Source organism: Diabrotica virgifera, chromosome 1 (genome assembly GCF_917563875.1).
Source record: "Diabrotica virgifera virgifera chromosome 1, PGI_DIABVI_V3a".
NCBI lineage: Eukaryota > Metazoa > Arthropoda > Insecta > Coleoptera > Chrysomelidae > Diabrotica > Diabrotica virgifera.
The window spans coordinates 108716961-108734012 of record NC_065443.1 but is presented as its reverse complement, the minus strand read 5'-3'; the positions used below and the strand labels follow the sequence as shown (position 1 = coordinate 108734012).

The following is a 17052-nucleotide window of genomic DNA, read 5'->3' as shown; positions in this document are numbered from 1 at the left end:
AGTTCTGTTAAAGCCGGACTACACACTACGTCTGGCCTGTGCAGTTCAAAACTGTGCCGATATGACGGAACAAAAAGACGGTACACCGTACGTTGTCTACACGTGAAGACTACGTAAAAACTGGACTGCGCAAACTTCAGTCTTTTGAGAACCCTACACGATGGGCAACACGGAAGAGGTTTTTTAATGGAACTCTTATTGTATTATCTATTAATAAAAAAGCAACAAATAAACAAGCAACGACGCTGCAGAAGTAAGTGGAGTAAACAGTGGCTCCTGCGAAGAAACATACATTAACATGTTAACTTAATCGAAGATTTGAGGGAAGATCCTGAAGACTGGCGTGGTTATCTTAGAATGGATGAAACTCATACTATAAACCCATACTGATTTACAGCGTCTGGTGACACCCATAATTTATTAAAAAAGAAGATACTGTTTTACACCGTTCTTTATCTCCTAATGAAAGATAATCATGTGTGCTTCATTTTACTTATTCCTGTCGGAATATTCTCTATGCCAGCAAAGATTTGTATAAGTCTATAAATTCAATTAAGAATTGTTTTGAAACACTTCTTTGTCGCCCATTTCGTCTGGTCTTGGTCTATCCACCTCGAAAACTTTTGCGGAATTGAAGAACGGACTGGCCACACGTTCAAGTAAAACTGTAGAACTTAAACTACACAGGTAAAATCTTCAGCATGTCGACGAGAGTACAGGCCGCGCTTAGAGGCCTGCTCGCGATACCGTCTTGCCGTCCATACACACGCTCTTACGTGCACAAACGAGTCTCTGCAAGTATGCTCTCATGCAAGACGTAGTCTGTAGCCGGGCCATTAGATACTAGACTCAGTAAAACACAAGTTTAATTTAAATAAAAATGTATTCTCTAAGTTTAAATAAAATTAACTTCTCTGTACAATAAAAACAAAATATCAATCCCGGCAAAGGTTTCGACGATACTACGTCGCACTGTTGATACCTGCGAATAATAAATTTCCTAGAATACGATGCGTTAGTCAGTATACACACATACGCCAAGGAGAAAGAACAATAAATATTTGTTATGGGTTAGAACCTACCTTGGTACGAACGTCAATGAAAATTGGGACCATTCTATAGAAATCAAATGTAGGATAGAGAAAGCAAGATCTGCATTTCAAAAAATGGCAAAGTTGTTCAAATGTCATGATTTGTCGATACCCATAAAAGTCAGATTACTACGATGTTATATATTTCCTATACTGTTGTACGGAGTTGAGTCGTGGACTCTCACAGACGCCACCTGCAAGAAAATTGAGGCTTTTGAGATGTGGCTTTATCGTCGAATCCTGAAGATATCTTATACCGACCACATTACTAATGAGGGTGTTTTGCTGAGAATGAAAAAAGAAAAAGAGCTGTTAATCAAAATAAAAACAGCCAAAATCGAATACCTCGGTCACATCATGAGGAACAGTGAGAGATATGGACTGCTGCAACTGGTCTTGCAGGGAAAAGTAGAGGGAAAGCGAGGACCAGGAAGGCGAAGGATTTCCTGGCTGAAAAATCTACGAACGTGGTTCAATACAACCACTACAAATCTTTTCAGAGCAGCAGTGTGCAAAGTGCAGATTGCCATGATGGTCGCCAACATCCGAAACGGATAGGCACTACAAGAAGAATGGGTTAGAGGTGGGATGCATCGATCAATACTCGAGCCCGTAAGGAACGGGAAAGTGACCAATCAATTCTTGGTCGCCGCGGCGGAACGGTTTGTCCTAAAATCAACGATGTTTGAGAGCTGCTGCTAAATCAAAACTTTAGCAGAAGCGGTTTACCTTCAGTCAATACCCTAGGGCTAGTGGAGTTATTAACAGATTAACACTCTGACAGTAAAAAGTAAGGTGGGAGTGCGGTAACATGAGTAGTAGGAGCGGTAATGGGGAATAGTGGGTTCCATATCTGATGAAGTTTTTTGTAGAACAATTCCTTGCGATCTTATGGATGTCAAACGCCCAAAAATCTTTAAAATCGTCGATCTCATTTGGTTTGGTGGTGACAGAGTGCGTGGTCTATTGGTCAACGTGGCTTACTATCTATTTTATTAGCTTAAAGTGGCGATAAATATACGAAGGCAATGTTAATTGTTCTCAATTATCAGTAGCTATAATAAACACTGAAAATAATTTTAAAACTAAAGTAAAGGAAGTCCTAATCAGTAAGTAGAATATTACAACAACTATAAAGTGTTTTTTGCAATGCCTCTATCACAAGAATCCTTTGGTAGCATTGTATTGAGAAATTTGCAGAGATGTTGTGTGATTTGGAATAAACTGAGGGACCTGTTGCAACATCCTTCATACCCACCAGATTTGATGCAATTTGATTTCATCTATTTTTAAATTGCAAGAAATGTGTCTCTTTATTGTTTAGGAGAGATAAAGTTTGGATAGCGGTAGTAAACCGAAAATTGGAAGATCTTCTAGAATCTGCTTTTTGTACAAACGTTAGCCAACATAATATAATGCACTAAATTGAGATGAAATTTTTAAAACATTAATTTTTTCACTAGTAGATTGAGATCAGTTAACGTTGCCCTCCTATAATGGAACTAAATTTGGATTCAACTAAGTTTCATATAAATTTAAGTACTTTTAGTTTTATTGAAAGATTCATTTTAAGTAATTTGAGAAGAAAAATGAACTTGTCTAAATGAAGCTCTTTATACTTGTTAAAATCTAACTGTGTCTTAATCATACTGTATGGCTTTAGATTTAATTAACTGTATTCTCTTCGATGGGTACCACCGAGAACTCTTCATTAAGTCTCGTAAATTTAAACTCATCCTAGATTTCCCCCGAGCAATTCGATGTCCCCAACCATTTATATTCCTCTCAACCGCATATAATCTGTTTTGGACCTACTAACCTTAAGTCTTCCATCTTCAATAGCCCTTCAAACTCTCCAATTTCTCCAACATTTCTTTGCTTTCCTCCACTAAAACGATATCACTCCCTCAGATCCCTCTCCCTTACCATCTCTGTCAGCACATCCATAACAGATTAAACAGGTAGGGACTCATTGAAGAGCTTTAAACACAGACCATATTAATTTTTGATGTTTCCTTTTTAACATTCGGTAAAAACCCCAAAAAAAATTCTTATATAACCGTCAGACAAAAATGGCGTGAATTCCGCATTGATTTTGTTGTATTTTGCTGTAATACGCTGTGCTGTGTTGTCAGATATCACGATTATCTTGGGAAATACAAAATAAACATATATTTCACTTTTATTGATTTCAGAACTACATTTATTGAGAATGAAATCCATAAGGAAAAAAGTTCCTGTAGCTGACTGTATACCATTAATTACAAAAATTGAAGAAAAAAATCTGTGTAAAAGGTATATTTATTTTACACAGAAGTAAAGAAATAAATATACCTTTTACACAGAAGATTTTTTTTCTTCAATTTTTTATTGAGAATAAAAATACACGTTTAATAGTAATCTAATATCATGAAAAAGTTAATACTTTTAATAAGAATACCAATTATATGATAAAAGCTAATCCAGTATGATTAAGAACAATCTTTTTTTTCTGTAAAGGTAACAAAAATCATTGTGATATTTTTAGTCATCATAATTTAAAAAAAAAATGGTTTATTATGGTCGTCAAATTTATTTTTGTTGCGCCCCAGAGTTTCTTTTATAAATCGAATTTATTATATTTTTAAATCTTATAATTTTGGATAGAAATTAAAGATTCTTCCTTTTTAATTCAGAAATAATTGAAATTATTTTTTATATTTTTATTTTTAATAAAAGTTTTATTAAAAACGTGTTTTATATTGTCTAGAGAACATTTTAAATTATAAATCAATATTTTTGAGTTATGTACGGTTCGTATATTGTAGTAGTACATTGTTTTCGGACTTTCTAGATCTTTTTAGAGTTTCTTCACCTGATGTTTTGTCTGCGATAACTCCGGCAGACATTAAAAAATACGGTAATATAGTTTTTTTTTACTACAAAAATACGTTTATGTCATTCAAGCTTTCTGACATCAGAGCGTTACCAAAACATTAGAATAGGACTTTTCATCATAGACATGTTCTTCGTATAGTGAGAAGTTATGCATAATTATTTTCGTCAGATATTGTTTCTTGTTCTTTTACTGTACATAATATCTATAAATATTAATTATTCTCTAATTAATGATGTCAATCGATTTTCATTTCTTACCGAAATATATTAATTGACAACAATATTATAGTGCATAATCAATCAAATAGATCATTTTTTAATATTCTAAGGCTAAAAATGACAGATAATTATATTATTTAATACTGAATATTATTTAATACGAATAAAATATTGTATTATGTATAGCACGAGATTGTTTATAAATAAAGTCTTTGGCAAAGTTATAAAATAATCAAAAATTAATAACCATTTTCAATTTCGTTGCAAAACGAAAATACAGCCGCATCATATTCTAGTCCAATCAGAGAGTGCAGCAAGCACCTCTACCGGTTTCGAAATTATTAGTCTCTCATCAGGAAGCACATATGCTGCTCTCTCTGATCCAACCAAAACAAACCCCGACGTGCAGTCCCCGATTGCAACGAACGAAATGGCATAGATGCCCTAGCGGCAACTGCTAGCAAAAGACTAAGTTTTCACTCTAATGGCATATAGAATAATATAATGTTACTCCACATCCCACCAGACTGAAAACAATGGGAACCTTCTCTGGTTACACCTCCGAGGCTTCTACAATTTGCAAGCCATACGGAGCTGAGACTAAGAAAGATGAGGGAATTTTACAATTTATAATGCACGTCCCATCTGCTCAGCGCAGTAAAGTTCCAACGAGAATGGTTCCCTTCGTACTCCAATGAGAGTAAACATGTAAATCAAAAATTAATAACCATTTTCAATTTCGTTGCAAAACGAAAATACAGCCGCACCATATTCTAGTCCAATCAGAGAGTGCAGCAAGCACCTCTACCGGTTTCGAAACTTATTAGTCTCTCATCAGGAAGCACATATGCTGCTCTCTCTGATCCAACCAAAACAAACCCCGGCGTGCAGTCCCCGATTGCAACGAACGCTAGGGCATCTATGCCATTTCGTCGTAACCTTCTGTCAACTGTGAAATGCGTGACAGATTGTGTTTTTTTGGAAAATGTTGCAGTAACAGATGAAACGTCAGGAAGAAACAATTACATGCAACGGGCTGTAAGACCTGAATGTAATTACTTATCACAAAAACGATAGAACTCAAAAACAAAACAGTTACATTTGCCGATTTTTTAGCTGTTCTGGTCCACGGACTCAACCTGATATTTTAGAATTTGGCATTTCTTCAATATCGTCTCGTTATCTTAGCGTTTTTGTTAAGATATACTGAAATATTGAACCAATCTGTTTTAAAACGGAAGAATACTGTATTTAGGACACGTTACAGTTTAATTGACTTGTTTTGTGAATAGGTGTTTGTATTTTTTGTATATGTGAATTGTTTTTAAAACACTAATAAATGTACAAATAACCGAAACTTAACGTCCAACAGTTGTCTGACAATGTAGAGTAGCGTTTTTATATATAAACTGATTAAACTTCTGTAGTATCATTGAATTCTCCCGACCTACACTCAGAAATGTGAATAACGCATTATACTGTTACTGGTGACGTCAGGCTATAATTTTTTTAGGTTAGATGCAGAGAGTGACTTGAACTTACCAAATACAGTCGAACCCGCTTATTAGAATACCAGTTATAGGAATATCCTGGTTTAAGGAATAGACATTTGAGGTCCCGAAACGTTTCTACTAGCCCCCAATGATCGGTTTAGTGATATCCCGGTTTTAGGAATACGTTTGCTTGGCAAGAAGGCTATTCCAATAAGCGGATTCGACTGTATTCGTTTATTGAATATGGTTAAATCAGTTCCTGGCAATAAACTATTTTGGAAGATCATTTTAGAGAGAAAATATCACGTTTGTGAAAGAAACATCAATAATTTGCCACATAAACGTTATTTGGAAGTTTTTGCGAGGCTGTATGTACTGTCGGTTTGTCTTATTAATTGTATATGGTAAAAATCAGCATATTTCTAATATTAAATGATTCCAAGTAGCCTTACATTTGTATTGTTTTGATGATATGTTATATTTTATTAGTTTAGAATTATCATTGACCTAACCTCAAAAAATGACAGTTTGACGTCAAACGAATGGGGCGTATTATCAGAAAAATTCACAGAGAATAGTTGTTATGCAATACACAATATAAATAATGTTTTCTCTCCTACCCCAAACACGCAGCATAACTAATTTTTTTTGTATCTGAGTGTAGTTTTGAGTTCATTGTCAAATTATTGTATTGTAGATAAATTTAATGTCCGTATCGGACCTAATGTGATTGGTTAGTATTGTATTAGTAGAAGAAAATGTAATATATATAATCAGTGTAATAATAATAATTTGTTTTTTCGACTATTATTGGTAAAACTATTATTTATCCTTTTCTCTTTTCCTTTCGAAACATTTTAAAGATGGTTATTCGTTATCGTCATAACACTGGACACGATAATAATAAATTGAACAAATCAGAAAGAGAGCAAAAATAAATAACACAAATAAGCTAGACGAAGTAGGCAGCGAAACTTCCAATTTAACTTCAAAAGTTAACTTGATTAGTTAAAGTTAAGTTCAGAAGTTAACTTCTAAAAGGCAAACTGGGAAAAGTATGCAGACATGGCAAATTTTGAACTGTTACGTCTTGAGCCAAAATCAGAAAATAGGTTAATTAAGTTAAATCGGCGATTTTTTGTGATTTCTGCGTTATTCCTTTAATTTTTAGATTTTTAGTCTGCTTTTATATAAAAAAAAAACCGTTGTTTTTAGAACTCTTTAGCGACGTATTAGTATAATAAAATATTTTTGGATTACCCTTGAAGGGCCACATGATCAACCAAAAAAGAAGATTTATTTGGTGATTTTTCTCGTGACATTATTCGGTGTGAATCTGTCTTTACAGTTTACTCCTCCTGGTTTAAAAACAGGGTTGTTTCGTTTTAAACATTTTGTTTTAATCAACTGTTTTAAACATTTGTTTAAGTTTAAAACACTTAAATTAAACAAGTGTTTTTTTTTTCATTTTCTTTATTAATACTTATAATAAATATAAAAAAAAATAAATTTTTTAACATACATATTTACTTATTAATAATCGGAACACAAAAAAATTGGAAAGCTTAAAACATTTTGCATACAAAAGTTAATCAATTTCTCAAAACTGTTTCAGTCTCATATTAATCTTGTAATTTAAATCATCAACTTTATCAGTCACGTCATCACTGATGGAATTTTAAAAATTAAATCCAACTTAGCAGCTTTGACATTGCCTAGCCGATTGCGTAGTTTGGAATGGTAAAGCGGGCTCCACACTCTCGGCGAAGTTACTTCGCCAAAGTTGACCGAAGTCCGAAGTACCCTCTCTACACACTCGTTCTACTTCGCGAGGAAGTGCGATACCGACAAAGATCCCTTTGTGGGAGAATGGAAGTAGAACGAAGTGAGGCAAAGGTGGCCGTCTACACTCTCGTACTTGTTGAATCTCGATCGACTTCGGCGAGAGTGAAGTGCAGGCATAAACCGTATGATGAGAAGAGCTTTTCAATGTTAGCTGACGATGCAATAGCTATGTGAAACTGTTGAGCAAGTTTCAATGCCGTAGTATTTATATTTGTCTTAGAACGCCATCATGCCAATGGTTTTACATTCTCACTTAGATGTTTAGGAAACATATGGTTAAAGGGTACAGACTTTGCCTGGTAATAATAATAATTGAAAATGCTTCTGGATGATAATTTATACTGGTTGGATAATAATTTTATTTCCACTAATGCGATGATCAAGCAAATTTGCCAAAAAATGAGCTGGGGTCACCAAATCATTTGCATGTTTAAAAAAACATTAAGCATTACAAGTAACACCACAAAATATCTGACAGTAGACGGCAGGGCCGTCTTAACCCGGGGGTGCAAGGGGTGCGAGGCACCCGGGCGCCAAGTCCAAGGGGCGCAAGCCGAACACTTGTTAAGCTCATTTGTCTTGCTAAGCTAACTGGAGCATTTTGTCTTTAAAAAAACTAAAAATAACAAAAACATAAAAGTGCACTTCCGGTATTTTTTTACGAAGGCTATTAATGCTTAACACCTACAATATTCAAATGAAAATACGAAACTCATTTATATTATTCCGACAATAATTTCAAAAAGGTGACGTGTACACTATTTTGACCAATATTGAATGTCGAGTGACAATGAATCACCATCTTGTAAAAATTTATCAGTGTGTCCGATTCTGTTGACAAAAGTATAATTGCCGTTTGGGGAGCTATATGTGATGATGATTTTCAAAAACCTAATTTTCTTCATTACGTTTGCGACAAGAAAGACGTTCATTCATTACGTTTTTAGAAAGACACGAGAAAAGTTGTAGTCACTTAAATTCTATAAAGCAATATGTAGATCTAAAAAAAGACGCGAAAGAAAGACGCAGTTGAACGTGAAAGAAAAAGGTGGACGGCGGTTTTAGAAATAATTATCAGTAGTAACTACACGAGAGCTCTAAAATTATCGATTTGTATCCCGAGTGACACTTTGACAATTTTAATTTCACGACCCGAAGGGGAGTGAAATTATGTCAAACTGTCACGAGGGCAAAACAAATCGATAATTTTCGAAAGCTCGAGCGTAATACGGTAAGATTATTTCATGAATAAAACTGTCTTTTTAATCATTTTAACTAATATTTTATTGATATATTCACCTGAATATTTGCTAAACCTGTTTTTGGTGTTCTCTGTGACAAGTTGTAAAACATTAATTGTCATTAATATCACTGAATGTATTTTTGCGTAGCAACGAAGTGCGTCTGACGTAATATTGACGACGGGAACTTATCGAAAGAAATTATCAGTAGTAATTGCACAAGAGCTCTAAAATTATGGAATTTTTCCCGAGTGACACTTTGACAGTTTTAATTTCACGACCCGAAGGGGAGTGAAATTATGTCAAAGTGTCACGAGGTCAAAAATTCGATAATAATTTTAGAGAACGAGTGCAATTTGCTGCGATTATTTCATGAATAAAACTGTTCAAAACCAAATTTTTATTGTAATTTATTTATGTAAGTACAAATTAGTACAATTAAACACACAGTTGTTATAAATATTTGACGGTTGAAAGTCATCACATTTATAATTTTTAAAACATTAATTGTCATTAATGTCACTGAATGTATTTTTTCGTAGCAACAAAGGGCATCTGACGTAATATACTTGACGGGATATTATCAAAAATTATCACTTTAATTTTTATTTCTGTAGCTTTCTATTGGTCAGAATCTCCTATGAATGAAATAATCACTAGTAATTGCACGGGAGCTCTAAAATTATCGATTTGTTTCCTAAGTGACACTTTGATAGTTTTAATTTCACGACCCGAAGGGGAGCGAAACTATGTCGAAGTGTCACGAGGGCAAAACAAATCGATAATTTTTGAGAGCTCGAGAGTAATTCGGTAATGTTATTTCATGAATAAAACTGTCTTTTAAATCAGTTTAACTAATATTTTATTGATATCTTCGCCTGAATATTTGCTAAACCTGTTCATGGTGTTCTTATTAACTAACAAGATGTTAAAACATTAATTGTCATTCATGTCACTGAATGTTCATTTTTTCGTAGCAACGAAGGGCATCTGACGTCAAACTTGACGACGGGAAATTATTTAAAAAAATTACCACTGTAATTTTTATTTTTGTAGCTTTTTTTCTATTGGTCAGATGCTTGATCAAATTAGTAAAGATTTTTCCAACAACCGCACTGACACTGCGTTTGAGTAGATATTAAATGACTCGGTATCACTTGGTAAAGAACTAGATTGCAAAACTTAATTTTCTAAAACTGTTGGTCCACGTCCCCGAAAAATACATTTCAATTACAATGCTGTAGTCGAGCCTCTTTTTGACTTAAAACAAAATTTTAAAGTTAACTTCTATTATTATTTGTTGGAAATTGCCATTGCAAAATTAAGTGAAAGATTTGAAATATTGAGGGAACATAATTATAATTTTTCTTTCTTGGGAAATATATTGAGTTGGAGAAACTCTGAAGAAAATTAAAAAAAAAACACAATGATTAAATTACAAAAACAACTAGCGCATGGAAATAAATCTGATATAGATAGTGAAGATCTATTCCATGAGTTAGAATTATTACCAATATTTTTTATTGATATAGACACAACTCCACTCGATATTTTAAGTTATAATATATTCTAATAATTTACTCTCCGTTTTCTAAAATCTTTCTACATGTCTAAGGATATATTTAACAATTTCAGTAACAATAGCTGCAGGAGGAAGGTCTTTTTCAAAACTTAAATTGATCAAAAAATTTTTGCGCTCAACAGTGGACCAAGACTGATTAACAAACTTAGCTTTATAAGTGTAGAAAAGCAAGTAAAAAATAGGGATCACCGAAGCAATAAAAACTTTACGCTATAAAAGTTGACTTTGATATAATTATGTACTTTAAAAAGTATGGTATAGTGTTAAAAGATTTGACTTTTTTGAATACTAAAACAATAATAAACGTAATAAACATAATTAATTTTAATTTTAGCGTACCTATAACCTATATAATCTTCTGACAAAAGGGGGCGCAAAGATGAGCCTGCACCCCGGCGCCATGTATGCTTAAGACGGCCCTGGTAGACGGTATTGCAATAGCCAACTTGCAATGCGAATTTATAAATAGTAAATAGTCTGGGGTTCCCCAGGCGATAGCTCCTAATTTTGCAGTTGGTTTTCTTATCTTATTATTTAGTAGAATAATAGATCAAACACTTTCAATTAATAATATGTTTAAGAAAATATGATTTAAACAATGTTTTCTTCCAAGTTTTATTTGTTTAAAATATAAAATTTACAAACAAAAAACATGTTCAAAGCAAAAAAACGTTTAAAACAAAAAAAAACGCTGGACGGAAGGGCCGCCCGAGAACTTTATCGTACCGATCTATTATCGTTATCGTACTAGATACTGGCATTCTATAAAAATAGCAAAGTTACTCTTTATTTTGATATTTTAGAAACACCTTGTATACTTGAAAATATTTTATGGTTCTACGCATCATTAATTCCTGCATTTGAGAAAATGTTCGATGCCATATTTCGGGGACACACTATAGATGTATAGATTATTGCATAAATCAATACAATATTATAGTCATACTTTCATTTCAAATTAGTTCATTTTTCTGAGAAATTAATAGTTTACAATATTTGCATTTCATTCTATTTCTATTACGCCAGTCAATGCGCGAGATTAAGAACAAGATATTACCTCCGAAGATTTTTTTTCATTTCCGGTTTAACCGGAAGCCATATTTTGGGTAAAATTTTTTATGATAATAGATAATAAAGTACCATATAATATGTCTGCAAAATTTCAAATTTTAGTTTTTATTACAAAAGAAGTTACGGGCACTTGAATATTTTTTAATAAAAAATTCATAACTCCCCTCCTATGGGGAGTTAAGAAATCTGACTAATGTCATTCAATTTACCGATAGAATATCAAAAACATATCAAAAAATAAACAAATTCCTTGGAGCCATTTTTGAGAAAATCTAGTTCAAAATTATGTCAAATTTTGACCCCTTAAATATAGGTAACCCATAACTTTTTCTGAAAAACGATAATTTTCTTCTTATAGCCCCATCTTTAAGCTATATAACGACTTTTTCAAATTAAACTTATCTTAAACAAGTTTTTAGATAGGTAGAGAAATGTGTCGGGTGGGCAGTCGGCCATTTTGAATTTGGAAATGTCAAATTTCGTATTTCGATTAACCTATCAATGAGCTAACTTTGAGTTAAATTTCATTCGTTTCGGTCAAAATTTGCAAAAATGGGCCCTAAATAACCCCCCTATTTCGGCCCCCCTTTGAGAGATTTTTTTTAAAAGCTTAGTTTCTCGACAAAATTCTCTTAAACTTACTCATACCGAATTTCATTGAAATCGGTCCGGTAGTTTTTGCTGGGCGGTGGCGACATACGTACGTACATACATACGTACGTACATACGTACGTCCGACATGTTTTTTTTATTTGCTTTTTAGACTCAGGGAAACTCAAAACGTCGAAAAAAGTGAAATCTAAAAAATTTTTTTTGCACGATCCTATAACTTTATCTATTATACTATACTACGTATATAGTACGATAAAGTAAAAACATGTGTTTTAAACAAGTTTTTTATTTTTTTAAAAAGTACAATTTAAACACAGGGTATAGTTGTTTTTACGTCAACGTCAACTTTTTTTTGACCAATAACCATTGGGCCGTTCTAGTATTACGTAACGCAGGTTGGGGTGGGGGTAAAAAAAATCTTCAAAAATTGCGTTACGCAATAGTTAAACGCCCATTATACTGCGTTACGGAGGGGGGGAAGGGAGGTCAAAAATCGCGTTACGAACGTTTAAATCTTTATCAATTAAATGCGAAACTACAATTTTATATTTACTTAATTTATTTAAAAAAATCAACTTAAACCCGAACAAAATTAAAGCCTACGTCCGTTTATTTCCTCCCTCCAAATTTCACTATTATAAGTATAATCGTTCAAAACATACGAGGGGGGACGGGACTTTTGACCAGCACTGTATATTGGGTAATTATAGGAAGTCAAACAATAAGGAATGCACGTAATTTTCCCTTGTTGCCATATTTTAAATTTGAAAAAAATATATAGGGAATCAGATTTTTTTGATATGCCATTCCTATTAGAGCGAGCATTTCATTGGCTAGATTTTGTGACGTGTTTAAATGACGTCATTATTATACTTGTGAGCTTGTAAATGGTAACTGACGTCTGTCATATTGGAGGTTAAATATAATGTCAAATTATTGTTTTCAAAATATATTTCATTTATTTATTTTATATTTTGACTACAGTTTTTTTTAGCCCACTTCACTTTCCCTTCTCAATCCTTGATTAGGTTCGTAATAGTTTTATTGTATGGTAGGTTTAGTTAGGCGTTAATTTTCAGAAATGTTGCTGGCTAAATGGGCACAGCACCCAAAGGCCACAAAAGAAGAAGAAAAAATAAACAAACAAAAATCTTACTTAACCTTCTACAGTAAAATGTCTTGACACTTTTAGTACACATAGTTATCTTTGAATGAACTAACAAAATTAGAAGTACCAAAGAACTCCAATGTTCAAAATATATTGCAACATATTACTCATGAACAACTACAGGCAGTGATTATTCATTTAAATATTAACAAAATGAATTTATGAATTTAAAATACTTGGACCCGCACTTACATCCCCCAATATTCCCCTGATTACTTGGTAAATCAAGGCAATATTTTTAGGTTTTCAGTGTTGCAGCATTGCTTAGGCAAGCCGCACACCAAAGAAACAAGAAACGTAAAACACGTTTCATGAAAATTAAACACGGCTAAACAAATCTTGAAGTCCGCCTACCAATGAAACCAGTGTGATTCATGCTCATAACACATTTTTATTTTCGGAAAGTTTCATAAATGGCCGGACGTCTATTTGTTTAGCAGTGTTTTATTTCCATGAAACGTGATTTACGTTTCATGTTTCTTTGATGTGCGGCCTGCCTTAGAGCAAGACGAGCTGCAATACAATCAAATGTACTGGCAGATGCACAAGTATGCAAGCCAAGAAAGAGAGTAAGAAGTTATCTTTGTTTCACACTCATAAAGACAAAGAGAAACAGTGTAGCCGGTAGCGAAAAAACTAATATATTAGGAGGAAAAATTTGTTGAATTTGTCTGTCGTCAAGTTTGTACTGATGGGTTCTGATGTCATTAAATCTATGACGTGCGTTCCTAATTGTTTGACTTTTATGGCTGGTTGCACCAACAAATCTCAAGCTCCAGCTTAGCCCAGCTCATCTTATATATAGTCTTCCTTACGTGGCAATCCATTATGGGAAGCTGAAAATTGGAGGCATCTGCAACTTCGACCAGTCCGCAGTTATTGTAGTCATTTTAAATTAATTTAACTTTGTACTTTCCGAATGGTAGTGAGTTCGAATCCCACCAGGGTCAGGAATTTTTTCATTTATTATAAATTAATAAATGAAAATAGTTTCTGTCCTAGGGACCGCAGACGTTCGGATACAATTAGCGTCTCTTTGCAAAGTAACAAGACACTTACTCAACACACACACTACACATTACACCTGAGTTAGTGATAAGTTATACAATTACGTGGCTAAAGGTTCTAGTTCTAAACCAAGGCCAGAATCAGAGAAAAAAAACTTTGTACTATTATGTAAACTTATTGTGTAATAAATAAAGTTCTTTTTTTTTAAGTCAAATACGTGATCAGTGATCTAACATATTTAATACAATTTTCCATCAATTATCATATACATAACATCACTTGGTAGTTGTGCACCTAAAAAACGGTAAAAAATAGATTTTTTTGAAAAAAGGCATTCAAAATGTTTATAAGGAAAAATTGACTATACTTTTGGATAATTATTTATTAATAATAAATGCATTTTTATTCACTTTTTTTAAACCAATCCATTGTGGCAAGCTGAAAATTGATCTAAGATCTGTTGGTGCAACCAGGCATTAGTTTATTACAATGTTCCGTGAGTATATTTAACATGATTTCTTAGAGTATGGGCTCGTTTTGTCTCAAAAGAACACACTTTGCACTTGTGCAATTGCAATTTCGATGAATCCGCATGTTTCACCATATGTTGAATTAGATTCATTTTTCTGAAAGTTTTATATTCGCAATTGGCGCAATATAAGAACTCCTGTTTTATATGTAATTTCGTATGTGAAATGAATTGTATCCTGTTGTAACTTTTATATTTGCACGTATAACATATGTAGACCTTCGCTTCACCTTGCTGATGGGCGCAATACAGATGTTGCAGTAGACTAGGTTTAAAATAATAAACTTTTGCACATATTTCACACACATATTGTTTCTTTTCTTTCTTTTCTTGAAAATGCCTGACCTAAAAGTAACAATTTAATTAATAAAGATTGTCCGAACAAATAATCACACACTTAGTTCAATCAACACCCATTTTCTCTTGGAATTTTGAGAATCAAGTTCGATTTCCTTGATTATTTCATTTATAGGAGATTCTGACCAATAGAAAGCTACAGAAATACAAATTAAACTGATAATTTTTGATAATTTCCCGTCGTCAAGTATATTACGTCAGATGAACTTCGTTGCTTTGAAAAAATACATTCAGTTACATTCATTCAGTGGCAGACCCTGATAAAAGCATTGGACGAAAATATATGGGGCGATGCGTACAAGATCACGATGAAGACGCTGAAAATAATCGCCCCATATAGACTCGACGAAGACCAGCGGATGGAATCAGCTAAGCTCCTCTTTCCTACCAAGGATCATCAAAATTTCATCAAGATATTTCCAACGATGGTAGAGGAGTTCACGGAAGAGGAAGTTAGAACAGCTGGTCAGGAGATGAAGACAGGGAAAGCTCCCGGCCCTGACGGGCTGCCACCAGAGGCAATAAAAATAATAGCAACGGAGAAACCAGGTTTGATCAGAAGAATATACAACGACCTACTGCAGAGGCAAGAGTTTCCCGGGGACTTAAAGGAAGCGAACTTAGTTCTACTCCTAAAGCCTGGGAAACCCCCCGATTCAGCAGCCTTTATCGGCCAATATGCCTTCTAGACTGCCTTGGTAAGTTCTACGAAGGGCTTATCAAGAAGAGGCTGGAGGGCGTGTTGGAAGATCAGAGAGTGTTATCAAATCAACAATATGGATTTCGAAAAGGTAAATCGACAGTCGATGCCGCGACCTGGATAAGGGACGCGGCTAAAGCAAGTAAAAAAAGATGGGTGGTCCTTGTTCTGTTGGACATAAAAAAATGCTTTTAATTCAGCAAACTGGGGTCACATAGTAGACCGAATAGTCGAATTTGGGGCTCCAGAGTATGTGTCCAACATAATAAAGGACTACCTATCTGAAAGAACCGTATGCATATCGAAGAAAAAGAAGAAAGAAATGACCGCGGGTGTACCCCAGGGGTCAGTCCTGGGACCCTTACTTTGGAATATACTATACAACGGGGTACTAGAAGTAAACAGGCAGAGAGGAGTGAGAGCGATTGCATACGCGGAGGACCTAGCCTTACTGGTCGAAGACGACATGAATAGGGGAATAATACAAAAAGTAAACGAAGCAATACAGAAGACCGCAGATTGGATAGAGAGAAATGATCTAAAGTTAGCAGTAGAGAAGACAGAATCCATTATCTTGAGGGGACCAAGAAAGAGAGATGACATAATATTTGGATATAAAGGCTCTGTAATAAGACCCCAAAAGACGGTTAAGTACCTCGGAATTATTTTCGACGACAAGCTTAAATTCGGACAACACGTACAAGAAGCATGTCGGAAGGCAGAAGAAAGGACCTCTATACTAAATAAATTTATGCCAAATATAGGGGTCCTGGATCCCAGAAGAGAATAGTGATGGCACAATCCATCTTATCCATAGTTTTATACGGAGCCCCAGTGTGGCACGAGGTCCTTCGAATGAAAAAGTATAAAGACGTGCTTCTTAGGACACAAAGGAAACCTCTGATCAGGGTGTGCAGCGCGTACAGAACCGTATCATCCATTGCCTTACAGGTGGTGGCTGGGTCTGTACCGGTGCACATCCTGGCCAGAGAAAGAGTCCGAATGTACCAGAGGGGCAACGGGGCAATAGGTTCAGGTCCACAAGAAAGGAAAAGAAGATGTGGCAGAGGGAATGGGCAGCCGAAGTCAAGAAGGCGGCCTGGACGAGATCCCTGATTCCAGATGTGGTGAGGTCGTACGAGTGCCGGCATCGGCGCGTCAGCTACTATTTCACACAATTTTTGACGGGACATGGATCGTTCAGGAAGTTTACTCATCGTATAGGGAAAACCGTGGACGATCTATGCCCTGAGTGTTGA

The 17052-nt window shown here is 34.5% G+C and overlaps 1 protein-coding gene across 2 annotated transcripts in view; it reads right to left on the bottom strand.

The window, feature by feature from the left end:
• Positions 1–10944: 10944 nt before the first annotated feature.
• LOC114326938 (zinc finger protein 845-like) overlaps positions 10945–17052 on the bottom strand; it is a 99859-nt gene continuing 93751 nt past the window's right edge. Inside the window, exon 7 of one of the 2 annotated variants that reach the window (XM_050658440.1) lies at positions 10945–15081. In XM_050658440.1, the coding sequence (XP_050514397.1) occupies positions 14692–15081 (390 nt within the window). In that variant the 3' untranslated portion in view covers positions 10945–14691. The remainder of the gene's footprint in view (positions 15082–17052) is intronic. The other variant, XM_050658459.1, reaches the window with a different exon arrangement.